This window comes from Pygocentrus nattereri, chromosome 16, assembly GCF_015220715.1.
Source record: "Pygocentrus nattereri isolate fPygNat1 chromosome 16, fPygNat1.pri, whole genome shotgun sequence".
Taxonomy (NCBI): Eukaryota; Metazoa; Chordata; class Actinopteri; order Characiformes; family Serrasalmidae; genus Pygocentrus; species Pygocentrus nattereri.
The window spans coordinates 15,359,491-15,376,602 of NC_051226.1; the positions used below are offsets into that span (position 1 = coordinate 15,359,491).

A 17,112-nucleotide genomic window follows, 5' to 3' on the forward strand; every position below is an offset into this window, starting at 1 on the left:
AAAAAAAGGAAAGAAAGCAGTGGCTTATTTGATTAGTTTATGATTATGCAGCAGCAGCAACAGCGGTGGTCAAGCCGATGGCTGGTGAGCAGTGGCACCCGATCAGGGCAGAAGGGCCAACAGCGTCAGATGCACAGGATAGGCAGCTGCTCAACTCGACAAAGAAAGGAAGAAAAACACAGAGTCAGTTCTGTAAAGAGTGACTGATCACAGATTACAGTATAACAGAGCAGCAGAGACTCCAGCAGGTCTAGATCTGACAGGGAAGACTAATTACTGAATGCCTGACTATCCAAGTAAGTTTTTAGCCTAGACATAAAAACTGAGGCTGTGTCTGATTCCCGAACATTAAAAGGAAGGTTATTCCAGAGCTGGGGGGCTTTGTATGAGAAGGCTCTCCCCCCGATGTAACTTTATTAATTCTAGGTACCAGTGGTAAGCCAGCACCTTGTGATCTAAGTAGGCGTGATGGTTCAAAGTAGGAGAGAAGTTCACTCAGGTACTGAGGGGCTATAGTTTTTTATAGTCAATGTGAAATTTGACTGGTAACCAGGGCATGGTTGATAAAACTGGGCTAATATGGTCAAATTTTCTGGTTCTTGTGAGGACTCTGGCTGCAGCGTTCTGAACCAGCTGAAGCTTGTTGAGGCTTTTGCTGAGACATCCAGACAGCAGGGCATTACAGTAATCTAGCCTTGAATGTAAGCATGAACTAGTTTTTCTTCATCCTGTAGAGATAATGCATTTCTTAATTTAGCGATATTGCGGAGATGCAGGAAGGCTGTTCTAGTGATATTAGTTATATGTGCATCGAAGGACACATCAGGGTCTATCATGACACCAAGATTTTTAACAGTTGAGCTTGATGCAACTAAGAAATTGTTGAGATTAAGAGGTAAGTTAGACAGTTTGTTTCTAGCTGCTTTTGAACCAAGAAACAGGACCTGTGTTTTATCTGAGTTAAGTAAGAGAAGGTTACTCGACATCCAGTCTTTTATGTCTTTTACAGTCCTCAGTCTTGCCAAGTTTGATTTTATCATCCGGTTCGCTTTATATGTATAACTGTCATCGGCATAGCAGTGGAAATTTATTCTGTGTTTACTGATAATGGTGCCCAGTGGTAACATATATATTATGAATATATGTGAACTTAACTACACAGTCTTAATTAATGCCAGTGAGATTAAAAAGGACCTGGTAAAAGGCGCCAGTTGTTATAGTAACTCATTATCTGAGATAAGCTTTAGAACAATTTGCTTTCATGAAATAACAAATTTAAGCTGGCTGCTTTGGCACAGTGTACAGAAGCACTACGCTGCAAATTTACTATGCAGATATGGATCAAGCGGGAGATGCTCTATTTTCAGTAAATCACAGCCATAAACAAACTGCCCTTTATGGGCGCTAGCGTATTTACAAATGGCATGAGTGTTTTTATTGGGTTGAAGCCATTGCTGGTGCTCATCATATTCCTGTTGTTAGGCTTTCACGAACCTGTAGATCAGCTCTTTGCTTTTGGGTCAGAGGGAGGTTGGCATCAGGAGTGCATAGATGTGCAAAACGCTGCTCAGAAAGAAAAACAATAGATTAACACACGAATGTTCTAAGTATAATTGACCTGCCCAAGCACCACCCACAAATGTGCTCTATCCTTTTAACTGCTGCAAGGTCAAAGAAGCGATAGAGAATGTAGGAAAATATTATATCCAGTCTAATAAGAAATTGTAGTGCACGACTCAGCTTTTGTCAAACTATGGAAATTGATATTTAACAGCATAGTCCAGCTCGATAGAGCAGCATTTTAAACTGGAAATTTAACTTCTATCTTACTTCATTATGTTGATTGGGATTTTTGCCTACCTTACATAAAGCATCTCCCTTGCAACAGTTGTTATGTAAGAACATGTAGAGACACATTTGTGGGTGGAGCCTGGATAGGCCAAATGGCAAAACTATATAGACTATAAGTCAGAGACCATCATTGAATGAATGAATGCATGAATGAATGAATGAATGAATGAATGAATGGTGGCCTCTGATGTTTGAACAATAATGTACCTAAATACTAACTACACCATGTTTCAGTTGACTTATTAAAATAGACCAAAATCAGTGATAATCAATATTCCAACATTTCAAACAATTTGTCCTCACCTGTTTCAGTGTCCCTGAGTGAGTGTAAAGTTTTATCAAGCCCCATGCAAGGATTAGGACTAAGGAAGAGGCGCTACAGAGCCATCCAAGAGCATAGGCCCAGTCAGGATATACATAGATGCGGTTGTACCGGAGCTGCTGATGCCTCACCATGTAAAATATGAAAAATCCCTAAAGGCGAAGGAAAGGGTGAGTGAAAGAAAGGAAGTGATTAGTGATGAAGATGGTGATGAAAATGAGAAAGACAAAGTTCAAATCACTCCAAAACAGGCCATACAGTGGGCAGTCACTGACTTCATTAAGTACTCCTGGATTGTTAAACACCCACTCACTGGATGATGTTGGCTGGATATTATTGGTCGTTGGATTTTTCTCAGTCCAGCAGTGACACTGAAGTATGTAAAAACTCCTGCAGCACTGCTGTCTCTGATCCACTCATACAAGCGCAACACACACTAACAAACCACTACCACAACAGTATCACTACAGTGTTGAGAATGTTCCACCACTCAAATAATACCTGCTCTGTGGTGGTCCTGTGGTAGTCCTTACCATTGAAGGACAGTGTTAAAAGGGGGCTAGCAAGGTATGCAAAGAAGCAGATGGACTACAGTCTAATCATAGAACTACAAAGTGCACCTATTTGGTGAGTGGAGCCAATAAAATAGACAAAGACTGCAGATACAAGGAGGTGCACTTATTGAAGTGATCGGTCAGTGTATTTTAGAACAAACGACTCACAAGACACATCAGTGGTGTGAAATAACGCCAGCAAAATCTGAAGAACAAACTCGGCCGCTCTCCACACATGTCCTCAATGACACTGTACATCTGATCAGCCCCTGATCGCATTCAAAAATAGGGAAATTCACTGTGTGAAATGCAAACTGAAGCGAAACTACTCTTCTGAAAAAAAAACAATGAAGACTTACCAAAAATCCAGCCAATTACTAGAGATTCAAACAGTCCCATGAAGAGTAAGCAAGCACCACTACACGCATAATAATCAATTAACTGAAAGATGTAGATTCCTCCCTGTGGAGAGAGGATAGAGAGAACAGTGGATAAAAGGTTTTAATAGAAGGCATTCTTAAATAGTAAAACATTGCCAAGGGAATCAAAATGATCACTATTTATACATCATACTTTACTGCTTTATATTGTCACTGAAATTAGAGGGTTTGCTAACAGCCGTCTTTAGCTGATTTGTGCATGCATTTATTGCTATAGTAGCACGTTTTGGATCAGACCCTTGGCTATTACCTGAGTTGTCATGAGAATCTGAAAGCAGAAGGACGCTGTGCAGAAGAATAAAAGGAACAGCTCCCTTCTGTTGGGCCTACGCAGCAACGTCGGGAACATGTCGCTTAGTGACGACATCACCACCTCAATTGACATAAACTGCAAAACAGAAGAAGCACTTTGTTCTTTACACACTCATGCAAAACTGAATATATAAGATAGATAGATTAATGGATTGAAAGATATGACACCTGCTGGTTTACCTGTGTGTCTAGGCCCAAGAAAATCAGCATAATAAAGAAACAGGCTGCCCACAGCTGTGGTAGTGGCATCCTGGCAACTGCCTGAGGATAGGCTATAAATGCAAGACCTGGACCTTTGGAGGGAAACAAACTTTGCGTAAGCTGAAGATTCTAATGCGCCATGGGTTCAGGTAACAGTGATTAACATATCTATGCTCCATCCTCAAGTTTTTCACTGGGTGTGCTCCAGAATCCACCAGTGTATCCTGGCATATGCCGCTTTTGCCACCCAAAACTTCTGGCACAGTTTACAAAATTACGTTATATCATAACAAATGCCACACAAGAAATCAAGGCAAGCCCTGACAAAGAATAGTAAAATTAAAATGTACTTTTTCAATCCATAAATGAGAATTTGTCCTCGACAAGGACAGTGACACCAGCCTCTAGTGAAATTTTTATTTGAATTGTAGGTAGGTTATGTAACAACGTCTGTAGGATTGGTAAAAGTGCTGCAGACATTCCATTTAAACTGGTTAATCCAGCCTTGCTGCAGATAGAGTGGTGGTAAATGGAGTGCACTCATGGCAACTGCTACAAAGTTGGGTAAGTTTCCCATTAAACGGAATGAGAAACGGTGGATTTAATTAATCCATAATTGTTTTCAAACATCTGTTATTTATAAATGTGTGAAAAAATAGAAATAGGAAAATCTCTCTCATTAGACAACAGCAACACTGCTGTAGGAGGTGAATTGGCATGTTTACAGTAGAAGTGGAGATTAAATTCTTCATTTTGTCTTGAGTGTCACTTGAAGAAAAATATCTTAAGCAGAAAGTTCACTGGCTTCAGTGACTTAAATTTTTGTCTTGCTAGTAGGCTACAACAACAAAACAACTAACCATGGAACAGACATAGAAGAACTTGTTGACCTTTATACTGAATTGGTGATGTGCTCTTTCAAAGATTTTTATAAATAACAGATATTTTGGCAGCTGTAGTTGGACTCGAGAAAGCAGATTTGTTAAAAGCCTAAACAGCCCACACTCTAACTAGGGTTAAGAAGTCTCCCTTCTGATGATTTTCATTAACAGGTGAACACAGGAGGAAACTAGAGGCCAAACTAAAAGACAAATTATATTGTAGCCATGTAACTGTAGCAACTGTCTTAAAATCCTCAACACATGAATGCTGATTGGTTGGCGAGCAGAGCAGATCATTGGTTGTTCACACTCACTGACATCTTGAATGTACATGAGGAGTTGTTAGAAAATTCTATAACTTGAGTTCAAAAGCACTCAGGATTCTAACTACAATGTTAACATGTTTTATGCTGTTCTGTGTTAAGGGAATAAATGCATTTTCTTTATAAAATGTATTAATATTTACATACCACTATTTTGCTCAAATGCTCCATATTAACCTATTTATTTTTGGACTTGCCTGGAAGGATCTTCTAGTGTTAGTCAAACCCAGTAGACATTAAAAAGCGGCAGTTCTCCTCACTACAAATTCTCTGGTATTTATTAGCCTATAGCTAATAAGATTGTTTGACTCCACTGGGCTTCCCAATGGATGTATAAAATATTTTCAAAATGCATGCTGTAGTGTAGTGTAGTGTAGTGTAGTGTAGTGTAGTGTAGTGTAGTGTAGTGTAGTGTAGCGAGAGACTTTCTGTAAAACCTGGTCTTGGAACAGAAACTGCGATAGTAACTCTGAAAGAATACAAGCATAAGTCAGTTGTGCTTCAAAAGTTTATGAAATATGCTTTGCATATGCACATTTACATATTTGTTAAAACTACCTGAGTCAGCTACGTCTTCAACATCAGCACCAAGCTGCTGTGCCATAAAGCCAAGTACGGAGAAGACCACAAATCCAGCTATGAAACTGGTACAGCTGTTTACCACACATAGCCAAATGCTCTGTCTGCAACAAAACACAAACAACAGGAGCCTGTATACAACCACGTTTCCTAAAAAGTTGGAACGCTGTGCAAAATGTAAAAAAAAAAAAAACAATGCAATGATGTGCAAATAATTTATGTCCCATTTTTATTGAAAATATTACAATGGCAATAAATATCAAGAGTTATTAGACTATTTTGAATTTGATGTTAGCAACACATTTCAAAAAGGTTGAGAAAGTGGCATGTTTACTGCTGCATTTCATCACCTTTTCTTTTAGCAACTCTCTGTAAGTGTTAGGTGACTACCACTAGTTGTAGTTCTGAACGTGAAATGTTTTCTCGTACCTGCTTGATATAGAACTTCAGCTGCTCAACAGTTCAGGGTCTACAATGTCATTTTTTTCATTTCATAATGTGCCAAATGTTATCTGTGGTGACAGGTCTGGACTGCAGGCAGGCCAGTTTAGAACACAGAGTCTTTTAATATGGAGCCATGGTGTTGTAATACATGCAGACGGCGGTTTGGCACTGTCTTGCTGGAATAAGAAAGGCCTTCCCTGAAAAAAAACATTGACTGGATGGCAGCATATGTTGCTCCAAAACCTGTACATATCAATCTCTATTAATGGTGCCATCACAGATATGCAAGTCACCCATGATGTTCACTAATGCGCCCACTTGCTATCACAGATACTAGCTTTTGAACTGTGCACAGATAATAAGATGGATGGTCCCTCTTCTTTTTAGCCCAGAGGATGCAGTCTCCATTATTTTCCACTTCACTTCAGTCCATCTGAAATAAGCCCAGAGAAGGCGGCGGTGTTTCTGAATCCTGTTCATAATTGGTTTCTTCTTTAAATGATAGCTTTAACTTGCATTTGTGGATGCAGTGACAAGCTGTGTTCATAGACAGCAGTTTTCGGGACTGTTCTTGAGTCATTTCCACTACAGAATTGTATCTGGTTTTAATGCAGCCTCACAGCCCGAAGATCAAATTCAGCCAATACTGGTTTTTGGCCTTGTCCCTTAAATACAGAAAGTTCTCCAGATTCTCTGAAACTTTTAATGATATTATCTATCGTAGTTGATGAAATCTCCACGTTCTTTGCTATCTTACTTTTACTCTTTTACTATTTGCCAGCACAGTCTTTCACAGAGTGGTGAACTCCTGCCCATTTTTTTCTGAGAAACTCAGCCTCTCTGAGACACTCTTTTTATACCCAGTCATGTTACTGACCTGTTGCCAAGTAACCTAATTAGTTGTGAGATGTTCAACCAGGCGTTTTTTTTAGCACTACACAACTTTACCAGTCTTTTGCTGCCCCATCCCAACATTTTTGAAACACGTTATTGGCATCAAATTCAAAATAGGCATACAACTCTTGATATGTTCTCTTTGTGCTGTAACATTACACTTCAATTCCATATTGCTCTAAACGTTCAGCTTGCTGGCGGCTCACCTGTAGCAGTTGTTCTTGTAAGGATTGTAACTTCCAAGAACTGTCAGACTACCTGCTCCCAAACTGTAGGAGAAGAAAATCTGCATCGCTGCATCGATCCAAACCTGGGAGGCATCAAATATTCAAATAAAGAAGAGCACTGCATGTGTTAATGCAGCATGAGGCAAATATGAATTTTAACAAAGTCTAGCACATCTCAATTAACTGGTAACATTAATTAGATGACAAAACCTTTGACTGTCTTTTATCAGTTAAGGGCACACCTGTGGGTCTGCGAGGCGTGAGGGCTGTGGGTACAGGTAATATGTCACACCATACATAGCTCCAGGTAAAGTCAGACTTCTTATCAGCAAAATTAGCATCATCACATACGGAAAGACAGCTGTAAAATAAACTGCCTGAGAAAGACAAAAATCAATAAAACAGGCAGCAATTAGAGTTTGTAAATTGTAGAGATTATACATTTAATAACATCATGCAGAACTGAAAAATAATGAATCAATCAAACATTCAATTAATCCTATTTTCAAGGGTCTTTGTCCCACATTGTTCTTGTATTTAATTTTTTTGAGGTCTACTGCTGATATTTACGTTCGTTTTAAAATGTTTAATTTCCAAAGTCTATTTATTCCTTTGGGCACAAAAAAGTCTGTTTTTGTGCATGTATGACATGATTTATGTAAAGACGTCTGCTCTGATTGGTTCCCTGGTATTGTGTCTGGACTAAAAATCTCCTTATGACTTCAACAAAAATGGGTGGGGCTAAACTGCTGTAGACTGAATAGGTGGATATATATAAATGTGTTGTTTTTCATTACATGAAGAAAATCAAAATGGGCTGTTGTTGGACTACGTATGGACAATATGAACTGGGGAGTGAGTGGCACGATTAAAAACTTTGACAATGTTCACAAACTGTGTCAAAATCTCTATTTACTAATAAATATGGTTCTCCATGATATAGGCTCTTTTAACTCTATTGGACCTTTAATGCAAGCAATTGTTATTAAAATAGCTTTACAGGCTGAGCAAAAAAAATATAGAAAGTGAAAGAACTGTCAAAAAAGTAAGTCTTGTGATTACAATAAAATGACCACAGCCCACACAATCAGTAGAAAAACAGTCAGAGACCACCCTTCATTTAATTAAATGTACACTCAAAATGGCCATTAAGCACAACTTATTCATTTTCCAGCTTCATGAAAAATCAGAGCATATTTATTTAACAGAAAATTATACAGAAGCCTCAACAGCTAAAAATAATCTCATGTTTTCTAGTATTTGCCTTTTTACAGCTTCTATTCTTTCATTCTTAACAGGAGACATGCTGTTAGCTTTTCAAGAAATCTGCATGGATATTTTTCAACACCTCCAAAGTTCAGCCATAGAAGTTAATTGCATTTAATTCCAAAGATGTTCAGTGAGGTTGAGGCCAAGGAGCTTGGTTTTCTCTTATTTATTTTTATTGACATCTTTTAATCATTTTCTGAATTGTAGTCTTGAACACTCCCATTTTTCATTTACTTTCCTTTGACTCTCCACTTTCTTATACAAGTGGATCATGTTATTTGCATTCTCCTCAGAAATATCTCTTTAAAAATACTTGTGTACTTGTATTTAATAGCTATTTTTAACTGGAAGTTAAATGAATTAAGTGCTGTCTCTGACTGTTGACTCAGTACAATAAATAACAACCTGAAGTCTAATCTAACCTTTCCAGTTGACTTGACACCTTTCCAGATGCAGAAGTAACATATGATCCAAGTAGCAAGTAAACAGAGGAGAATCTCCCAGTTCACATTGCCCAGTACCTCAATTCCTGTAGAGATGGCCAGCACGCGGTGCCTGATGGTCAGAGGTGGAAAAGTTATGAGACAAGCGAAGAGACATATGACTGAGCACGATCAATACCTACTTTATTGGCTGGAATAGCAATTACATACTCCCAGAATTCAGTGACAGCAGAAGTGGTGAAATTCAGTTGAGTCTTGTTGACGGTCCAATTGATCTTGTTTGATGTGAGCTCGACACAGTTCACTAATGGGCAAAGAGAGGAACGGAAAAGAAGATGAGGCACAGAGTCCATCATCATTACACATTAATGGCTGGTGCTAAGATTCCATCTGAATGATAAGAAGCAACCTCAAAAACACCTGATTGACTGCCCTTCATCTATCAGCTGTGAGCTACGTTAGGTTTGTTCAGAAGATGATTCTCATTAGATGTGCTTAATTTCCTTGATAAAAATTCCATTAATATATTTCTAATCTGGAAAAGGAACCAGAGGAAGTCTATTTGCATGCATCAGCCATATATTGTACCTGTGTTCCAGAGATTAGCACAGCTATTCCACTGAATCTCCACACTCAGAGAGGAGATGAGGTAGAAAAGAGCCCAGGCTAGAATGATATTGTAACAAATGCAGCTATACAGCGCAATCAAACAGCCCGTGTGACCGATACCTGCCAAGAAGATTGAATGAAAGTAAACTCATAGTCAAATACAAAATGCTTCTAAGTAAATTCAGAATCACTACATTGATATCAGACATTATTTCTGTTACAAATAGCATCACAGTTTAACAATAACTGTGCTAGTTTGCAGAGTCTGGTTTCATTCTTTATAGCTACATGTCTGTACCTGGAAATAAAGCTGTTAAAACAGTCTGTTTTACATTTATTCCTTTTGTGATGTCATTAAAACCAACACATTTACATATATCAGCCTCTTCAGCCTGCAGTTTTACTCCACTATTCATACTGAAGTTGCGCTTTGTTTACTAGTGTTCTAGTACTCAGTCCATACTTGGACATTCCTGGAAGTGTCTCAGTCATAACATCACTGTGCCTCAGTCTGGTCTCTGTCTGGACAGCATTGTAACTCAGTCTTGTCTCAGTCTCGACATCATTGTGACTTGGGCTTGTCTCAGTCTCGACCTCATTTCTTTTGTGTTGTGGCTCACTGCTGTTGCGCTCTAATAGGCTTTGCAGCATTTCTGCTGTTCTCTGATGCATCCTCTAAACTTGCAGAATGTAGTTCAAGTCTAGTCATATTGATCAAAGTGTTTCTGAATTTGCATCATGTTTATGAGTTTGCAACGCATTTTTAATTGTATTGTGCAGAGGGTCTTGCTGACCACCATACAATCAGATGTTTCATATCTTTCAGTGGAACAGTGATGGAAATTTCTGCCACTGCCAGTGGCAGAGTGTTCTGTTGAGTTCAATTTTCCTAACTTTTGCAATTTAAACAAATTAGGTGTTTGAAACATGAGCACCAAACTTGAACTTCAAGTATATCCATTCATGCAAAATGAAAACCCTTAATCTAAATGCACCATCAGAAACATTAGTGTGTGTAGTATTCTTTGCATGGTGAAATGGTTCTTTAGTTTGATGGAGAATGTGCATAACGTGGAGCGAGGAGGTGGACGCATACGCTGAGATTAGTGACTTTTATTATGGACAAATCCAAGGTCATGGTCAAAACAGTCCAGGTTCAAACAGCCAATACGGAAAGCAGGAGGGACAGACATGACAAAATTAACACAAAACAGGAAGCAAACACTACAAACATCCCAACACATCAAACAACACAAAGACCAGCAAAAACTAAGGGCAAACACAGGGCTTATAAAACACAGGGATAACGAGGGACAGATGGAAAACAGGTGGTGACAATCAGGGGTGGAGTCACAAAACAAGGGGCTGGACTAAGAACCAAAACAAAACATCACCCTCAGCCAGTGGACAGACTCTTCTCCAGCATGTTGCCACACTCTCCTTTGTGTATTGTCCAATACAAGTGTCCAGGACAAAGAGTGGAACACCACAAGTTACAGCAAACAGCAAGTAAGGCACCAAGAAAGCACCTACGGAGTCATATGATTAGGGCACATTTAGTGGAACAGTCCAGTAAAACATCTAATTTGCATGATTTGCCTCTAACCTCAAGTTTCATTTACATTTACATTACACACCACTGCCTCCTTGGGCAATTCTCCTAACAATACATTCACTTACCTATATAAAAAATGTAAATAAATATAAATGTGAACCTCAAATGCAGTCAAGCAGCCAAGAGACGTTTTGACTTAAAGTCAGTAGTCACCCCACCTTCTTCCCTAAATAGGCCAAATTTCTTTCAGCCCATCTCTTACAAACAACTATGACAGAAAATGAGCAAATATGACAATAATTGAGCTTAAAAAGTAAATTAAAGACATAAAACTTAGATACTAGACACATCTTGCCTGACTGATTGCATTTGAGATTTGAGGACTGTGGAAAATCGAGTTAACTGGATTTCTGCCTTTAGCATTTTGAATGCATTTAGTATTTGCTGATGTGTTGGTTTTCAAGAAATAATTTTTGACATACTTAAAAGTTGACATACACACACACATATGTATATATATATATATATATATATATATATATATATATATACATACATACCGATCAGGCATAATATTTTGACCGCCTCTTTGATTCTACGTTTATTGTCCATTTTATTAGCTTAGCTTACTATATAGGTGCCCTTTGTAGTTCTACAATTACAGACTAGGTTATCTCTTTCTCTGCATTCATAGCCTCTTTTACCCTATTCTTCAGTGGTCAGGACCCACATGAACCTGCACAGAGCAGGTACTGTTTGAGTTGTGCATCATTCTCAGCACTACAAGAACACTAATGTGGTAGTGTGTATTAGTGGGTGTTGCGCTGGTCTGAGTAGATCACATCACAGCAGTACTGCTGGAGTTTTGAAACGTCCTGTGCCCACAAATGAAGGACTAGAGGATGACCAACACAAACTATGCAGCAGCAGATGAGCTACACACACTAACACACCACCACATTAGTGTTACTGTAGTGCTGAGAATCCACCACCAAAACAGTACCTGCTCTGTGAGGGTACATGGGGGTCCTGACCACTGAAGAGCAGGGTAAAAGAGGCTAACAAAGTATGCAGAGAAAGAGATGGACTACAGGCTGTAAATGTAGAACCACAAAGTGCATAGTGTATAGTAAGACAATGTCTCACACACCACGTTGCACTAAATCCAGTTAAACAGGGCTAATTTTGCTCTCTTCACAATGGTCCCTCAGTTTCTTACCTCCTCCGTTCTTATAGCACAGGTATGGGAATCTCCATACATTACCCAGACCAATGATATTTCCTGCCATGGCCAACAGAAACTCCACTTTATTCTTCCATTGACCTCTTTCACCCATCTGTTCAGCAGCAGGTGTCCTTCTCTCAGGTTCCCCCATCTTTTGCTCTGCTGTTACCATAGCCGTCTCAGCCCGAAAAGCCAAAGCTTTTATATAGGGTTTTATAAAACAGTACCATCTCATAAAGTGACGTGCCATTTTTTTTGCAGGCACTTGTTGATGTTACCTGTCCATTAGAATTGCCTGCCAGGCTAAATTCAAATATTAAAGATAGAATTTGCTCTGTTTAAGCTAAAAGGCAGACTGAGAAGTGCCTTAGGGATGTTATGATCAAACATGATCCAACCATTTGAATTTTTTTTACATATAGCAATGATGGTTGATGTCTTACCATCATAGGTCATATCTCCTTATATGCGAAAACTGACATTCCAGTTTGCAAAAGACCTTCTTTGAGTCGTTTTAGCACAAAGGTTAATGAATAGTTCTCAGCTTGGATGTACAGTTCTGTGAAAAGTGTGTGAATCAGACAGAACCTTCAAGATATGTTTATAAGTTCTTTAACCCTTAAAAAAAGTTGTGTACACTTGCATCTCATTTACAGAAATGTTTTTAAAGAGCCTGGGGCCAACTCATGAAAGTATGTTACACTCCAAGAAAAAAATGGTACAAAACTTTTGGGGCAGTACCCCTCTTGTCACTGGGGTGGTACCCTCAAGCAAACATCTCAACACCTTTAGTCAGGGAACATAATTGTACCATAATTTATTGAAATTATATTGTCTCTATTGTCTAAGCTGTATTGACTCCACAGGCCCTGACTCATCTCCAGGCATTTTATTTTATTTATTTATTTATTTTATTTTGTTCTGTTTTAAAACATTAGGTTATGAACATTTACAAATATGTTGTTTTTACCTGGAGAAACTCGTTTAAGGTACTTAAATTAGACCTTAAAACCACTTCTGGACCTTTGAGGTACATTTACATTGTTTGTACCTTGATGAATGTTAGAAATAAAGGTTTTGGTATATTTTTCAGTGTAGGAGATAAAATCTTCTGAAATTTGTGTTTTTTCTTAACTTCATTCTTAAGGAAAGACAAATTGTTATTCTTCAAAGAAATTCCTAAGAATGATCTATTTTTCTATTCTTAACAATTTCTTAAGAGAAATTCTATCAGCAGGTGATATTCTTGTAATTATTATGTTCCTAAATGTATCATGTCTCTGCTCCTCCTGCCCAGCCTTGTCCATCATCCCACAGTTATTAGATTTTCCAAGGAGGATTTTTTTCCTGTTTCTTCCACCATCACTTCTGGTTGTTCTTTGCTATTTTTTAATGCTTGGTTTGATGTTTTCCTCTATTTTGCTCCTCTGAGCAGAATCAACTAAATAATGGAAATAACAGTTAATGCAACATCAAAATGTGTTGCATCATTTATGATGCATAGTAAGATGCAGCATATAAGAAAACAATAAGAAAACAATGAAATCGTAAGAAAATAATTAAGATGATCTTTTTATTTAATGATTTCTTCTTTAAAATCTACTGTTTAAATCGTGTTTTAATCATGTTTTTAATTTCTATTCTTATTTACTTATTTAACCCTTGTGTGTTGTTCGGGTCTGTGGGACACATTTTCAATGTTTACCAAAAGCCAAAAATAATGTGATTTATTATTATTTCAACTTCAGATTTCCCGGCCTTTGCTCATTTTCTGTGAAGAACATATAAAATTACACATTTTCAATGACTTTACACTTCACCCCCTACACATTTATATTACACATGTGGTGTTGAGTAATCCCACGGGGAATAAAAGTGTGTAGGTGCTGTGTCCCTTCCCTCTGTTCTTGTCCTACATGGCCTAATGTTAGTGTGTGTCTGTCTGTCTGTGTGTGTATGTTTGTATATGTGTGTGAGGGTGGACAACATGGACAAGCTGCCAATGGGCTAAAGCTGCTAAAGGAGAACCCTACACTGGCCACATCTGGTATTTTAAATGTGCCTTTCCTGAAGAGAATATATGAGAACTTCTTAATTTTGTTTTTGAGAATTGCATTTAAGAACATTCTTATGAATTTTTTTTTTTCTTAAGAAAGCTTTCATAAAGCCAGCCCCTGGTTCTTCTATGGCATTGAATTGAATTCAGGACCATCAGCCAACTGTGTCTGCACAATGTGGAATAAGACCTCCACATTTAACCCATCCGTGCAGTAAAAAACCCAAATACATGCACACTAGTGAATACACACACTAGGGGGCAGTGAGCACACATGCCCAGAGCGGTGGGCAGCCCCATCCACAGAGACCAGGAAGCAGATGAGGGGTTAGGGGCCTTGCTCAAGGGCACTTCAGTCATGGACTGTCAGCCAAGGGGATTGAACCCACAACCTTTCACTTACAGGGCTGGTTCCCTAACCTCCAGCCAACAACTGCAAGGAACCCTTTGTTTCTAAGAATGCAATTCACCTAGTCTGTGTGAATGGAACATAAAAGAGAAACCTGGTGCTCCAATCACAATTGATTTTTAAAAATAAAGCATTTTTTACGTTTTTCATGTTTTAATACTAATGCAGTGGGCTGCTTGGCTAAGCCCATGATATTAAGATTGGAATACACATAGTTTCGGAATTGTAATGGAATTATTATCATGTGGCTTTTAATTTTTTAAGTGTTAATGTGGAGAGCTGCAGAGATGGAAGTAAACTAAAGTGAAAAATAAATTCAAGGTGACTTATCAGGCCAGCCACTGCATCAAGCATTGCTTGGCATTCCTGCCTCGGCGAGAGAAGGGAAACAGTTTGCTTTCTTCCGAAATTGCTTACAATTATTCATTCTGCAGGGTAGAGACGCTGACGGACTTGGAGGAAAGGATCTATGTATTGGTGCATGCGTGTGTTCTCAGCAGTGCAGATGGTGGGAATATTAATGGAGGGGTGGTGGGTGGGGTGCTGGGGGAAAGCGTGGAACATGGGTACAGCCTCCGAGCACACTCTTTATTGACCCATTTGGATCTCTAGTTGCCTCTGTCTGGCTGGAAAAAGAAAGAGAGGGAGGAGAGAGGGAGGGACAGAGAGGACAGAGATAGAGACAGAAAGGCAGGGAGGGATATAGAGGGAGAAGGAGGGAGGAAAGAGAAAGCAAAAGAGAGACGAAGGAGAAGAGAGAGATAGATAGACTGAAAGAAAGAAGAGAGAAATAAGCGGGAGAGGGACAGAGAAAAGACAAGAGAGCAAAGAAGAGAGTGAGACAAGGAGACAGAGGGGAGGAAGAGATGGGAAAGAGGGAGAGAAGGACAAAGAGCAAAGAAGAAGGAGTGAGAGAAAAGAATACAGAGAGAAAGGGAGGGAGAGAATGAGACAGAGCACTGAAGAAGGGAGAGAAAGGAGGAAAGAAAGAGGCATAAAGGGAGATAGGAAAAATGGGGAAAGATGGAGAGTGGAGAAGAGAAAGAGAGAGAAAGGGAGGTAGAGAGAAGGATGGAGATAGAAAGAGCATGGGTCAGAGAATGATGGACAACAAAAGAGGGACAAAGAAGGATAGGCAGGAAGCATGGAGAGAGTGAGGGAGAAAAGGAAAAGGAGGGGTAGAGAGAGAAAGAGAACGAAGTAGAAGAGCAAGAAAAGAGGAGAGAGCTAGAGAAAAGGAAGTAAATAAAGAAAAAAGGGGACAGAGAAAGAAGACAAGGAGAGAAATAGAGGTAGCAGTGATGAGAGATTGAGAGACAAGAACAGAGAAAGACAGGGAGGGAGCAAGAGAGAGAAAGAGGGAGGGAGGAAAAGAGAGAGAGAGAATGGCTCGGGGGCTGAACCCACAGTGAGCTAGCAGAGGAAGTGAATAGTCTGTTCAGTTCAGTGTGAGGACGACTCTCCATCTCTGATGGGTTTCTGAAGGCGGTCCAGTTTTTAAAATTTGCATTTGTCCTTGAGAATCTGGTTTTCAACACGCTTTCACCTTGCGTGAACCAGACTCATCGTTAGTCTTTGGACGTTGCAGCACATGCTGACGTGGCTTTCTTGTAGGTCAGTGAAGTGCGTTTGAGGAGCTTATTTCAGAGAAACGTTCTGCAGTGTGATGTGATTGTACTTGTTCTCCTCAGGAAGTAAAGGTGGAAAAAAGGGATGTTTGGAGTGAAGCTACTTGTTCAGTTGATGCTTCTTTAAAGAATAAAATCAGATGTTTGAGGGTTCCAAACCTTCAAGTTTAAAGAGCCTGCACCTCAAAAAAAGATTCTAATGCATGTAATTGTTTTTCCTAGAACCATATGTCTAAGCCAGGAACTATTCAGGAACCTATTTTTAGAGTGTATAGTGCCAGACATAACAGTGCTTTTAGATCTCTTTGAAGCAGTTCACCACTGTTCTTTTGATTGCTGTCAAATGCAACTAGTTATGTCTCTGCAGGCCTTGTAGTTCTAGCTGATCTTCAGATTGATTCACATTAAGCTGTGTTCTCTTCCATTCCTTATTTATTCTCTGTCTTGACAGATGTTTTATTTGACCAGCAAAATTCAAGCCACACTGTATTTGGACAGAATAGAGTGTGAATGCCAAAGAACCACTTTTGGTTCAATCATACAGTAGATGCAATTTTCAAGAGCCATTTTTGAAAAATGAAACGTATGAATGTGAAGAAGTAGAGTTGAAGAACTGACGAATAAGAGGTTTGTCACTCCAAATGCACATCGATCAACCATAACATTAAAGCCGTCTACACTTACTCTCCATTTTATCAGATCCACTGACCATATAGGAGCACTTTGTAGTCCTACAATTACAGACTGTAGTCCATCTCTTTCTTTGTTAGCCCCCTTTTACCCTGTACTTCAATGGCCAGGACTACCACAGACCAGGTATTATGTGGGTGGTTATTTGGGTCATTCTCAGCAGTGACCCTGACGTGGTGGTGATGTGTTAATGTGTCTTG

General features: G+C 39.1%; 1 protein-coding gene across 1 annotated transcript; it reads right to left on the reverse strand.

Annotated features, from left to right (window-relative positions):
- Positions 1-1,464: 1,464 nt before the first annotated feature.
- LOC108440194 (sodium- and chloride-dependent GABA transporter 2-like) lies at positions 1,465-16,160 on the reverse strand. Its single transcript, XM_017718957.2, has 16 exons — positions 16,141-16,160; positions 12,408-12,432; positions 12,124-12,241; positions 10,744-10,878; positions 9,329-9,469; positions 8,951-9,044; positions 8,720-8,852; positions 7,271-7,405; positions 7,008-7,111; positions 5,443-5,567; positions 3,660-3,772; positions 3,418-3,555; positions 3,087-3,189; positions 2,896-2,996; positions 2,155-2,325; positions 1,465-1,563 (listed from the first exon to the last, which is right to left on the reverse strand). The coding sequence occupies exons 1-16, from the start codon at positions 16,158-16,160 to the stop codon at positions 1,465-1,467; spliced, it is 1,755 nt and encodes a 584-aa protein (XP_017574446.2).
- Positions 16,161-17,112: the final 952 nt, after the last annotated feature.